This window comes from Cydia fagiglandana, chromosome 12 (genome assembly GCF_963556715.1).
Source record: "Cydia fagiglandana chromosome 12, ilCydFagi1.1, whole genome shotgun sequence".
NCBI classification, from domain to species: Eukaryota; Metazoa; Arthropoda; class Insecta; order Lepidoptera; family Tortricidae; genus Cydia; species Cydia fagiglandana.
Window position 1 is genome coordinate 7,562,676 of NC_085943.1, and position 15,024 is coordinate 7,577,699.

Consider the following 15,024-nt stretch of genomic DNA (forward strand, 5'->3'; position numbering starts at 1 on the left):
CAAGGCAGAAGGCTCAGCTGCGAAAGAGGAAAGCTTGGATTTGGGGATCCACGCCCAAGTGTAATTAAAGCAGAAGATCAACTTTGCCGTAAGGTAGAAGGCCTCGCATAAGACCTAACGCCGAACTGCAAAAGAGTGGCTTGAAATCGAATCTATGCATGTAGTCACGTCTCTTCTACTGCTCGCTCTTTGGCTTCACTCGAAACCGCTACTCGTTTAATTTTTTTGTATTATTAAATCAACATAATCTATATATACAGGGTGATTCAGGAGACGTGAGCAGGACTAACACTGCGCATTTCGTAAATTATAAGCAACTGTTTCCTATCAATATTAGTGAGGTTAACGTTAATTTTCTAGTCGTGTTGAAAAAAAAGTTATTAATTTATTTACGACATGGATGGTCACCCTAACATTAGAATACTAAACTATCGATATTCTGCGTCAAATTGAACGTCATCACTGTCACCACGGTCTGGTTACTTTTGAAAACTCGTAATTCACTCAGGTTTGACATTTTATTTTCTTCGTAAAAGAGGTTTTATGTTTATTAATTAGGTCTTGTAGGGTGACAATGATTGTAGAGAATTAAAATTGTCCTCACCAAAAAGTTAAAAAATAGGAAAAAGTGTGGTTGTTTCACCTAAATACGACGGTGATCGATCAATTATCAGTTACTGAGTGTGCAGGATCAGTCCTGCTCACGTCTCATGAATCACCCTGTATAAATGCAAGTGTCCTGACTGACTGATTCATCAACGCACAGCCGAAACTACAAAAGCCAGAAAGTTGAAATTTGCACACCAGATTGCATTTATAAAGTGTACAAGAGATAAGAAGCGATTTTGAGAAATTTAACCCCTAAGGGGGTTAAAAAGGGGATGAAAGTTTGTATGGGGTTAAAGTTTTCTTTCAAGCTAGGAATTTGAAACTTCGTAAAAAGATATATTATTAAAATACAAGAAAACTAATTTCAGCGTTTTTGAAAATTCATCCCCTAAGGTGGTGAAAACGAGGTTGAAAATTTGTATGGATATCAAACATTTTTTCGAGTGTGGGACTTGAATCTTTGTATTTGGAGATATTATTAGAAGACAATAAAAGTAATTTCAGCGTTTTGCAAAATTCATCCCCTAACAGGGTTAAAAAGGGGATGAAAGTTTGTATGGGGTTAAAGTTTTCTTTTAAGCTATGAATTTTAAACTTCGTTAAAAGATATATTATTAAAATACAAGAAAACAAATTTCAGCGTTTTTGAAAATTCATCCCCTAAGGTGGTGAAAACGAGGTTGAAAGTTTGTATGGATATCAAACATTTTTTCGAGTGTGGGACTTGAATCTTTGTATTTAGGGATATTATTAAAAGACAGGAAAAGTAATTTCAGCGTTTTGTAAAATTCATCCCCTAACAGGGTTAAAAAGGGGTTGAAAGTTTGAATCCATTACAAATGGTTTTGAAACTTCTTAGACAGGCATAATAGCCGATTACAAAAAAAAGTAATTGCGACGTTTTTGGAATTTCAACCCCTAAGGGGCTTAAAAAGGGGATGAAAGTTCGTCTGCGGGTGCAAATTTTATTTCAAGCAAGGAACTTGAAACTTTGTAAAAACGTTTTAAATTAAAATACAAGAAAACTAATTTCAGCGTTTTTGAAGATTCATCCCCTAAGGTGGTGAAAAAGGGGTTGAAAGTTTGCATGGATATCAAACATTTTTTCGAGCGCGGGACTTGAATCTTTGTATTTGGGAATACGATTAGAAGACAATAAAAGTAATTTCAGCGTTTTGTAAAATGCATCCCCTAACAGGGTTAAAATGGGTTTCAAAGTTTGAATCCATTACAAATGCTTTGAAACTTCTTAGAAAGGCATAATAGCCTATTACAAAAAAAGTAATTGCAACGTTTTTGGAAAGTCAACCCCTAAGGGGGTTAAAAAGGGGATGAAAGTGCGTCTTGGGGTGTAAATTTAATTTTAAGCTAGGGACATGAACTTTTTGCAAAAAAAGGTATTAAATAAAAAACATGAAAACTAATTCATGTATTTTTGAAAATCATACCCCAAGATGGTGAGAAAGGGGTTGAAAGTTTGTATGGAGATCAGATATTTTGTGAGTGCGGAACTTGAATCTTTGTATAAGGGCATAGGTACCTATTATGAGAACACAAAAAAAGTAATTTCTGCAACCAACATCAAAATCCACTTGACTTAAAACTTCATACAACGTGTTAAAAAAGAAAAGTACTTAATTTCAACATTGCTTGGACATGAAAATTATAGGTACTAAAGATGTAAAATTTTGAAGATAAGATTCCACGCGGACGAAGTCGCGGGCAACAGCTAGTTATTCAATTAAATTTGTTGATATACGTACCCTCTCTTCTAAACTTAGAGTTAATTTGGCAAAATCCTTCCTCGGTGGCTTATTCATGTCAACACGTATTAAATTCAGCGCAATCTGTTAGTTTACCAGGGTACTCTATAGTGGTAGCAATATATGAGAAGAGAAATAATACTTGTAGAAAAAAATATTTTTAGATATTTTACATCTGAGGAAAAGGCAGAGCTGAAAATGAAAAATTGGGAAATTTCGCGAATGGAATAATCGCTAGCAGTAAAATTCGATTTTCGGGAAAAAATCGCTTCTCTCCCACTGATGTACAGTTAACAATGTGGGCGATAGTACGATGTTGTAATTGACGGGGCGTATTTTTAATTGGAAATTGTTACGATATTTTTACACAGAAAAACAAGCTTCTTTCGACCCTAATAGGAGAAAAAAGTAGCCAATTATTTTATGTAGGTATAATTCCATTCCATTACCATTTTTTATAGGGGCAGAAGGAATGAAAAACTTATGGAAATTATGGTACAGTTTTTTTCCTATTAGAACCGAAAAAAGAATTAATATAAAAATACCAAAATCGAAAAAAGTGTAGTGTACAACTTTCAGAACAGAAAACAGAACAAAACATACAAACATTCGTAAGTTTTTTTATAATATTATAGCGATTGTTTTGTGTATTAGCGTATTCAAGAAGTCACCTAATGCATACAGTAAAAACTAATTTCATATAAAATGAAATCAAATTGTGTCTAGATACAAACTAAATATGTCAAAAATAACTATCTACTAAAACCCGTCTCGGGCTGCCCCCGACGTAAAGGTACCCATCACGATTGCTGCGTTGCCGTATTGAATCTAAAATTTGTTGCGTTTCAAATTAGCATTAGTCCAAGCGAGTGTTTGAGTACGTATCTAAAACAGTTTATCTGTACTTTATTGTTGCATGATATAAGTATTGAGTACTCATAATCGTCGTTTATTCATCAACTTCCTTTTCTACAGGATTCCTACAAACACATCGGATTGATAAGATAGCTATCAATCCAAGCAATAAATCAGTAACATATTATCTTTATCAAGATATCTGTAGTTAGTTCAATAATGTATTATCAGTGTTGTATATCCATTTCCATAAAAACTACTTTGTTGTGTTTGAATAAAGTATGATATTAGAAAAAACACGAAAAACTCATTAGAGACATCGGAAAATTAATCAGTCAGTTGGTAATTCCTCGTCATAATAGTTGTCGAATAGGAGTTGAAATTGATTTTAATAATGTTATTTGTGTTTATTAATATGACGTAAAACGGTTTCAGCTTTGTGCCAATTGTAAATTTTATGATTAGTTTGTTCAGTGACCGAAATCACATATTGCATTTCGTAAGTACAATTGTGTTGCTACATACCTGCATTGTTACATATTTAATTAGGTAAGTAAGTAATTGTGTTGTGGTATATTTGTTTTCAAAAATGAGATGCGTTTTGCAGAACGTTATATTGATATTTCCACTCATCATCAGTATTTAAGAGCTATGCTCTTGTCGGTGGAGTAATCGCCACTCTTCTTTTTGCTGGGCCAGCCTTTTAAAAGGATATTTCCACTAGGTACATCATATTAATAGGAAGTGATTTTAAATCATAATATCCGTATTCATTATTCTGTTATTATTAAAATGAAGCTGCGTTCAAAGTCTCTCAACTTGAAGGCATAAAATTATGATATTGTAATGAGGTGTCTGTTAAAGAGAAAGAAGCACTGTTTGTTGTTTATCATTTCACTTAATATAGGTAGAAATCGTTACAGATAAAAAAAAATACTATAATGAAATAGATAGTTATAAAGGAAACCTTACATACATGCATTCAATTTTATTGTTGACGATAGTGGTTGTATGTGAATACCACTGGTGATAGTATTAGTCAAGCGCAAGCGGTAAGGCGTGCGGTTTCTAATCAGGAAATCGGTGGTTCGGACCGGAACCGGGTCGGAATAAGTATCTCAAAATCATATACCAAGTCAATCACTAATCATCAATAAGTAGGTATCATGTAAAACAAAGGCGAAGCAAGACATTGCGCATTGTGGTAGGAAAGGGATTGTAGCTCAAACCTTTTATACAACAAGTTTGCTTTTAAATTACTGATAATTATTGATAAATAAATGAACTTGGCTTGACACGCTGCCGCGTGTCTAGATACATTGTTTCCTGAGGAAGGATGTATTTATATTTTTGAGTAGAAGTAAAGTGCAAACCTTAAAATATAATATTTAAATCTAGTATCTACATCAACCTATATACCATAAAAATATCATACAATGGACCTTTTATCTCTGAAAATTATATATTATGCGATTGTGAGACGTTGTTTGTTCGTTTGTCGTCGGGTATGTAGGCGTTGGCACCAAACATTCTCTGTAAACACATTTGAAACCGCATTGTTTGCTTTATCTTATTAGAACGTGGTTTAGACATAATCACTTGTATCAACTATAGTTTGTGTTAATGAGTATTCGTATTATGGAAAAATTTATTAGAGAGTCAAACTTATTTATACTTACCGAAATGTATGAAAGAGAAATTACGTAACAAAGTAGTATAATTATGAAAGAGTCAGTTTGTAATTTAAGAGCCACGCATGCAGTTATTCGGATATTTTTTTTTAATTCCTTTATAGCTTAGGTACTAGGACTGTAATAAATTATGATTCTAGTTCATAAGATTATTATTTCATTAATTTCATTCCTTACAGCATTTTATACTTAACCTTTACTGAATACAAATTTTATTTAAGGTCCGGTTAAATATGAACAATGATTCCTTACGTCAAAGAAGCTGATGAGGCCAACGATGAGAAGGATATAGAAGAAGTTGACATTAATAATCTTTATAAGGATGAGAAAAAAACACGTACGTATTCAATTGGTTACGATAAAGTGTCATTCTATGAAACTTGTTAACTATGTAAACAAAAGTCACTAGTAAATGTATTATTCAGAGACAATTCCAATATTGCGGTTTGTTTACATAGTTAGCAAGTTCCATAGAATGACACTTTACTTTTTAATTTTATAGGTACATAGACTAAAATTGTAATTCTATATAACTTGCTAACTATGTAAACAAAAGTCCCAAGTAAATGCATAATTTTTGACAGTTTCAATATGGCGGTTTGTTTACATAGTTAGCATTAGCAAGTTCCATAGAATGACACTTTACTTGCTTAATTTATTTACCATTACATATTTATAATTTCAGACTATGACTGGTATGATAAAATTCTTCTTAACAGGCCGCTAAAAGTGATAATTGTGACCTTGCTACTGGCAATTGTAGCACCAGTACTAATCTATCAGCTGCTGTTTTTCTCGAGTATAGAGCACGCCCCTAACGATGGATTCTCGACGGGATCTTGCGTTGTGCCAAGAGCTTCTCGACTACCTTGCGGCTTGGGTAATGTCACTCAGGACGAATGCCACTCACTATGCTGTTACGATTTAAATAGCCATGTATGCTTCCACCGATATCCTTCAAGATTCTCCTATATAATCGACCTCAATATTTGGGAAGAATGGTCGGAAGAAGTGATCATGCGCCCTAGAGTTGCGAACGTACCGTTTTCATCTCAAAATAGCATACCTAAGCTCAGGTTATCAATCGACGAAGTATCGCCTTCACATCTGTCTTTATTATTTTATAATGCAGAAATAATGTCGCATGAGGGTAATAGAATTGAGCATAAGAACTATACTCACCACGTGGATTCACCTGAAATGACCGTCACTATAGAGGGGTCTCAAGGTTTGATATTTAGCACTATAAGAGGCCCTTTGATAGCTTCAAATGACATATGGGAAATAGTTTTCAAGTTAACCAATGAAACTATGTACGGTCTCGGAGAATTGCCCTTGACAGCGGGCACAGTAAAGGTCCTATACCGACACAAAGGTGACTTCAGTACTATTCCTTTAATATATGCTAAAGTGAATGAATCGTATCACGGACTCTTGATCGATTCCGACGCTCCGACGGAAGTATTTGTGCACGAAGAAAATCAGATTGTGTTGCGCAGCATCACGAATGTGGGATTAAAGTTGCATGTGTTTGTTGGACCAAAACCTAGTGACGTAATGAGTGACGCAATGAAGATTATTGGGGATAATGAACAATTAGAGTATTGGATGCTGGGAGCACATATTTGCAGGTATTTTTTTATATTACTGAAAAATTGTCAAAGATTTGTCCGGATCTTAACATCGATACAATACCTACACTTCAGTTCACTTCAGTTCCAGTAGCAGTCAAGCCTGATATAAGCTAAAACAAGCGTTCCTTGATCAAAATTATTGCATAAATGAGTCAATAATAGATAGTTAACCAAGGGATGAAATGGTACCTTTCATCCGAGTTAAACACTTTACTTGTCATTTTGAATACGAGGAAAGTAAAATACATGCGTATTAGAAAAAACACAGCTAAGTACCTGTAAACTTCAGTTGTATTTCTTGATGCTTTCAATTAACAATTTAGTTAAACTTATCGTTATTTATGGAATGGGGAGTTCATTGTCATGATCCTTACGTAGGTTGAAAATTAAATTCCGTGACGGTACCTACTCTATCAATATAATAGGATTACGTATATAAAATGTTTTTTAAATCTTGTATTAAAAATTGAAAAACATTTCCAGTGTATCTTCAAAGAGTGCAGAAGATGCTTTAACGGACTTGCAAGAATTTATGAGCTCAGCAGCTAACGAAGGCCTTCCATTCGACAGTCACTGTGGTTCGGCACCTATAGTGTTTAACTCTGACTGTGAGGATGACCAGCTCGTTGAAGAGGCAGCTGCTGTCATAAAGACAGCTGGAAAACGATATGTGCCGCAAGTATCTCCTTACGTAAGTACACAATCTATCGTACAATTGAAAAAATGGCGAAAAATTACATACCTAATGGTACCTATAAATTAAAGTATCTAAACTAAGATATTTAAATATTTGTACTAAAAATTGCTTGTACTAAAAAAATACGAGTATTTGGACAGCCCAGGGTTTACGAAAAAAAATAACCCTACTCAAATCATCTCGTCGAATGAGGGTCCATTTTATGCACACACAATGCATTTTATTCATTTCTGACATCATGTTTCACAGTAACATATACTGCTTAAGACCTGTACAATAAATATCTAAATAGAAATAGTGTTAGTTTTTTTTTCAAAACGTCCGTGTTCGATTCCCGAGCTAAGTACATATTTTTTAAATGTGTGAATGCAGTTTTCTTGTTACTAAAATCGATGACATGGTTCCTAAGAAGAGATTGTCGTATGTCTTATAGTTTCAGATTTTCCCATACTGACCGATCTAAATGGGCCACCCTGTATATGCTAGCTTCATGTATTTATATTTCTGCTCCTCTCATTACAGATTCGATACCTCGAAGTAAATGAAACAGATGAAAATGAAGCATCAGATGAAATTGAAATGCAAAGAACAGATAATGGAACATGTATAGATATAATGTCAGAGCACAGACAATACATCCTCCACAGCGCATTTCAAGCAAATTACACTTCAGATGTCTACGTGGGTTTAGTTGGTGAAGACACCTTTGTTTATCCAATGTTTGAAAACGCTTCTGTTGAATTCATGAACAGATTGTGGGCATACGAAGTCGAACTAGATGGTATTATCCTAGAAAACAATTGGCCGTTAGATGAGTCTCCGAAGAGCAACGAAACTGCGTTGTACTTGCCGTACTTTAGTAAGGTAGTATTCATTTCTTATCTTAAGTTTGTGTGTGAAGGACTTATTTATAGGCATTATTTTTATCCATTTTTACATGCTTGTACCTATTATTATGATTGCAGAAGAAGAATATTTACTATAGTTGTACAGATGTATTGCATAATTAGGTATTTTCCATCGTATTTTCACAGAAACTTACGAACGTGTCTTGCTATTTCAGTCAGTCTCGGAACAAAAAGTACTGACTGAACTAGCATGACATACTCACGAACGTTTCCGAGATAAATAAATATCATTTTATATTTTCAGAACTTAGAACAAGTATTTGAAAATACTCCAAAATGGAATGCAGTATATTACAATGACACCACTAAGTACTTCTATAAACACAACAAATATGGAAACCACGTCGTGTCCGCTTTCAAAAATCTATTCGTTACTGAGGTCCCAATGTGGTCGACCAGCAATTGGATGGATGGGAATGTGAATATAAACAGGCAAAATATCGACGCGTCTTGGACAAACCTGAAGAAGGAACTGGTGGAAGCAGCTTTAGGAGGCATTTCTGGCCATTGGTTGTGGTCTGTGCCGATTTGCGGCGACACGGATACCTTCGACCCTGAAACCCAGACTAGTTTGTGTGTCAAGTGGTACATGGCTGCAACATACATGCCTCTTATAAAAATTCACTCTTCATCCGTCCCTACTCATCCATTAGCCTTCACTGGGACTAATAAAAACTTAATGCTTGGAGCTTTAAAGAAACGCTTATCTTTGCTGCCTTATTTCTTCACGACGATGCAATCAGGACCGCTTTTGAGGCCAATGTTCTACCAGTTCCCATCCTCTGAGTATTTAAAAGACTTGAATACTCAGTACAGTGTTGGCGACGACTTGGTGATTGTACCGAATCTGTTGCCGAGCCAAACACATGTGCATTTTTGGATACCGCCGGGTGTGTGGTATGAGCTGTGGGGAGGTTTACAGATAAATGGCAATGAGGGGGATGTTGTCACAATGACCACCACGGAGGCGGACTTCTTAACTCTTATTCGCGGTGGAGCAGTCCTCATAATGCAAAAGGTAGGTACCTATTCAAAATTATCTGTTTATTATTAATATCCATGATGCTGATTTCCTGGAAAACCACCGAACATAATTAACATTCCCAAAACTATACTCAACCTAATTAAATACACTCATCCTTACATCCGTACACATCTTGGAAACCTGCAAATTTCTGCGAAAACCCGAAAGCTAATTTGTTAAACCCCAAACTACAATTGCATAACATACTATACGCAATAAACTTGTAGCTGTACCAGCAGTTCTCGCTAAACTCTATAACTATGTTCAACAAAAACCCTTACTCGATGTACATTCGAATATACTCGTCAGGTTATCCAATGAAATTTACACTTTGGGTTCAGGTGTTATTGAAGTCTTTAAGTTGGCGTTTTGCCTCGCTCCTAAATTGTCATTTTGTGCGGATACCATAAAAATCGTATCGTTATTTAATTATAATAAACTCATGACACCTATAGAAAAAATCCTTGAAGTTTGTATAAACAAACAAAGTATAAGTATAATAATAATTTCTATTATTTTTTCTAGGACGTCATGACCTCAGCCGAAGAAACCCGTTTGCGTGCAGATTTCTCTCTCACCATCGCCCTCGACTGTGTAACCAATCACACGACAGCAGATAGTTCTACAAGTATGGATTCAAATTGCCTAGCTACCGGTTCGCTGTACATCACAAGAGAGTTGTCTCTCGCTCTTCAAACAAATGAACGACAATTAAACATTAAAGCCATAGGTGAAGATTTTGATGTAATGTGCGGAGATAACGCCAAAGTGGCACATTTAATTAAAGATATTAGCGTATATGGTCTAGACGATGAATATAATAATTATGATAACCACAGGCAAGTTTCAGTCAATATAAATTTGTGTGATCTTAAAGATGCCACGAATGATGAAATTTTGTATACTTATGTTTGAAATTGCCTGGTGGAGTACGATGATAAAGATCTATTATAAACTGTATAATTTGTTTTATTATAATTAATAATGAGACACTTTTACTGGCTTATTTATTTCCTAATGTAAAAATGGTTCGAAAACTTTCGGGGAAACCAGCGCCTTTAATGTAGACATTGGAAATGTAAACGGTTTGATAAACATTTTACGCATTCCAATATTGGAAATTTCCATAACAATGTCGTACAATAGACATCATTTAGCAGGTTCCCTTTGTCTTCAAGGTCAGAACAAACCTTACGAACCCACTTTCGTTTGTTTGCACCCGTGAGAACAAACGAAATAAGGAGGTTAATTCCAACGTCGTCAGGATCGTTTTGTTTTGTTAAAATTAAGCTTTCAGCGCGTATTATTATTTATAATAATGCGTATTATTATTAATACCTATAATATTTCTTTGATTTCAATCGTAGGAAAAAAATGTTGTTCGTTGTTCGAGAAAAACGCTAGTACACGGAATAGTCCCTATGACGGAATTAGCCACATTGCATGACCTTACGTATACATTTCATTTTAATGCCCTTCACAAAATAAAAAACCGGGCAAGTGCGAGTCGGACTCGCGCACCAAGGATTCCGTACCATAATGAAAAAAAAGGGTCACCCATCCAAAGTACTGACCACGCCCGACGTTGCTTAACTTTGGTCAAAAATCACGTTTGTTGTATGGGAGCCCCATTTAAATCTTTATTTTATTCTGTTTTTAGTATTTGTTGTTATAGCGGCAACAGAAATACATCATCTGTGAAAATTTCAACTGTCTATCACGATTCGTGAGATAAAGCCTGGTGACAGACAGACGGACGGACGGACGGACGGACGGACGGACGGACAGCGAAGTCTTAGTAATAGGGTCCCGTTTTACCCTTTGGGTACGGAACCCTAAAAATTAGGGAACCATTTCTATTTAGACATTAGGGTGTTAGTCGAATGCTTAACCTACAGAAAGACTGAATTTAAGAAAGTCAATTAAGTCAAGTGTGATTTATTATTCTAGTTATTGTTTCTTATGGTTGAGCTCCTGAAAAAGCGCTGGGTGGATTGTGATAGACCTAGGTGCCTATCGGCGCGATTCGGGAAATGAATTAGATATTCACTAGATATGAATTAGTAAAGATATGTGACGTTCCACGGCAAAAGGTACCTTATTTTGATTGCAGCCATAACGTACCTTTTGCCGTGGAACGTCACATATCTTTACTATTTCATATCTAGTGAATCTTTAATTCATTTCCCAAACCGCGCCGTATACTTATCCCTTACCTTGTCAATCTTGACAAAGTTCTTATCATACCACAGGATTGACAATTGACTTTTGCCAAACGTCCATATTAGCTGGTTAGGTGGGCTGAATTTTCATTTGCCACCGTTTTGGTAATAAAAAAAAAACAATAAAGTGCGTCGTATGTGCGTTCGAAAAGAGTCGCACTAAACAATACGAGTCAGATAGTGACTTCTCGAATAAAAGGCCCCAGCGTATTTGCTGAACACATTAGTACCCATTCAGTGAGTAAGTATACGAACATGTTTAGAAATTATTGAACTTTGACATTGCACAAGGTCGGGTCAAGGACCTTTCTTCCAGAAGTGCGATATACCGGGTGTGGCCTGTAACACGAGCAAATAATTAAAACATAGATTGTACTCCTCAAACGGTGACACTTTTGTTCAACAACTTTTAAAAATTATGAAGTATTTAGACTCTCTATTTTTCATACAAAATAAATATTATCTTCAATGGACGCCATCGCCACGCCATTATCATTGTAACTGACGTTGCTTGTCATGCCTTAAACATAACAAAATTTGCGTCTTACAATAAACTTTAAAGTGTATTAAAAATCAAACCACAAGATATTTTTAAGAGCCGCCGGACATATGTTGGTCAGTATGAGGAGTACAGCTTACGGTTTAATTTTTTGCTCATATTACAGGCCACACCCGGTATGTAGCGTTTTGTCGTGCCACAACACAATAGTTGGTACGATTGGTACAGTCATGCGTAAAAAAGGGCTATTATCTAGCTGCTCGAATATTTTTTATTAAAGAGTAAAATTCACTCACTCATAACTTTTATGAGTAAAATGTTTTGTAAGGTTTGTCGAGCTTATTGTGGAAATATCTTACAAACAATAAACTTGTAGTGAAAAACATTTTTTTTGGTGGCGTTATTTATCTCTAAATTATAGTTGTGAATTTGTAAGGACGTGCCCTCTAACTATATTTGTTCCCTGCTAGTATTTAAGTTATGCTTAAGAATGATACTTCAAATGTAACGTTCCGCCGAACACTTACTAATGTATACCGATCCGATCAGCCTGTCACTTCGAAACTATTGTGTATTTTCATTAGGTGATCGTGTGGGTAGGTGGGTAGGTGTAGGTGTGTATAGTAAGTATGCAGGTGTGTAATGTAATGCTATATTATGAAAATAAATGTAATCTAATCTATAGCAACGACACTTCTTCTTTGGGACTAACGTAGTTAAACCACCATTTTAAGTCCACGTCACGTCAAGCGCAAACTGTTTGTATTTTATACAAGTGTGCCAACAAAAGTCAAGCTGATTGTGTTGTAAATGTGGGCCAGAAAATATCGAGGGAGACCCTTGACCGGCTACACGCCCGATTTAGGTTAATCACAGGCCACGATCGCGTATGTCTTACTTTCACTACAAGCATTAAGGCGGGGCTTATCAATTTTGCTAGCACAGCTTGACTGTTACGGCGCGATTCGGGAAATGAATTAGAGATCCACTAGATATGAAAATAGTAAAGATATGTGACGTTCCACGGCAAAAGGTACTTTATGGCAGCTGGCGCTTACGTCGCATAGCGCCGCAATAATATTATTGCGGCGCTATAGGTACCTTTTGCCGTGGAACGTCACATATCTTTACTATTTCATATCTCTAATTAATTTCCCGGTGAAATCAGTAAGTAAGTGCTTTTCTTTGTATGAATGAGGAGAGCACAATCGTAAAAATAATCATGTCGGCGCGAGTCGATTTGAGTCTGCAAATCACATTAATGCAGATTATGTTAAGTAAACGTAAGTACTTACCTTCTCACATTGATTGTTACATTTATGTACTAGGGACTTTTGTTTACATAGTTAGCGAGTTCCATAGAATAGAACGACACTTTATCACTGTAGCGTCCAGTGCCGACTGAAAACCACAGTTACTAGCAATGAAGGTAGTTGTCGAACGAAAGTTAGTCGGGAAGGATAAATTCTAGATTCTAGACGATTCACTAGTTTTTTTGTAATTTATGAAATAAAAGAAAGCTTTGTAAAATCATCGGCTCGGGCGACATTCACAGATATTTGTGACACAGCATCATGGCATTCAGCCGTTAAAAAAACTATAGGTAGTATTTGCTTCGTGATTCATTTTTTTCATCTTTATATGACTGTATCTCCTAAACCATGCGTCGTAGCGCAAAAATAATGTTTCCCTTAAATTCCCCACGCGCTGAATAACCTATCCCACTCGGACATGAAACAATAATCATCATCATCACATTTTTATAATTACTTCATTTCAAGTTTAATAAAAGCACTATACAAATCTCGGCGTGAGTAGGGGTTGTCGGCCTCATAACCTCGTATCTCATGTCTATTCTATTCGGCAGCCACCCCTTACTTCCCGGTCTCTAGAGTAATGTACTATTGTACAACCATTCGAAAGTACTTGTTACTATATCTAGTTACTTAAATAAATAATATTTTGATTCTTGAATCTTGAATCAAGATTCTGAAACACCAGCAAAACGCTTTACCAATTAATCAATAAAAGATGAAGGTGATATTTGTAACTGTATATATTTATTAGAGCACTTAAAAATATTAAAGGATTAGGTATTTACAGTTTAAATATATTTTAACATAAATTCCATACAAAATATGCTTTAACGACGCTTAAGAATCAATACTGTCTAACTAACATTTTTGATGTTTTTTTACCTTTTAATGCAGGTGCAGAAAAAAATAACGAATAGCATGCCATAATTGTCTAAATTTTAAATTATTAGTTACTTAGACAGTATTGATTATTAAGCGTCGTTAAGCTTTATAACTTAATTTCACTTCACAGAGTGGATTATGGAGTTTATAATTAGTAAAGAAACGAAACCATCTCAAAGCAACAAGGTTGTTTACCTCAAGTACTAAAAAACCATTACAATTTGATACTTGGATCCTTAGCAGCTGTTCTAAATTGGAGGTCGAAGAATGTAGGCAACATTGAGACATTGAAAACAATAAGTATTTTAACAATATTATGCTTGTAGTGATATTTCCTTATTAAAATTCATGGCTACGTCAAAATTTGCACGAGAAGAAGCTTATCATGCCTAATCTGGGGGTGTAGGGGAGGTAGGGGACCATTGGGCAAAAATAATCCTAAAAAGAAATCGTCCTAATTTACAGGGGGTGCCCGCACCTCCTGACTGCCCAATGGTTCTCTATGTTCAAGGGTCTAACGGGTTTAATATTAGTTAAAACTCCAGTTTATAAAATATGATGTTTAATCTTCTATTGTGGAAAAATGAGTAAATTTGACAAGCAAAAAAAAAAAGATTCCGCGTTAGCTTTTTTATATTATAGGCTGCCAGCAATACTTATAAGCTGCCAGCCTTCGCGGAGGTGTAATTCCGTTTTCTTGCCAACACTCTACCTAATATAAATATCACCACAACCACAGGCGGTTGCTCATTTAGAAAATATATCATTGGAAATTATTAGGTATATTGCAGCATTTTCCTTTTAATTGGTAATAATGATATTGGAACCAAACGTGGTATTTTTTAATGTAATAATACTTATCCTCTTAAAAACTAAGGTAACTTCCTTGGTAGGGTGCCTTATTTATGACAAAGGTACAAAAAC

General features: G+C 35.4%; 1 protein-coding gene across 1 annotated transcript; it reads left to right on the forward strand.

Moving 5' to 3' along the window:
- Positions 1-3,610: 3,610 nt before the first annotated feature.
- Positions 3,611-10,102, forward strand: LOC134669524 (sucrase-isomaltase, intestinal-like). The gene is made up of 7 exons (XM_063527120.1): positions 3,611-3,726; positions 5,140-5,255; positions 5,604-6,549; positions 7,036-7,243; positions 7,772-8,113; positions 8,402-9,175; positions 9,707-10,102. The coding sequence occupies exons 2-7, from the start codon at positions 5,159-5,161 to the stop codon at positions 10,094-10,096; spliced, it is 2,757 nt and encodes a 918-aa protein (XP_063383190.1). The 5' UTR covers positions 3,611-3,726; positions 5,140-5,158; the 3' UTR covers positions 10,097-10,102.
- Positions 10,103-15,024: the final 4,922 nt, after the last annotated feature.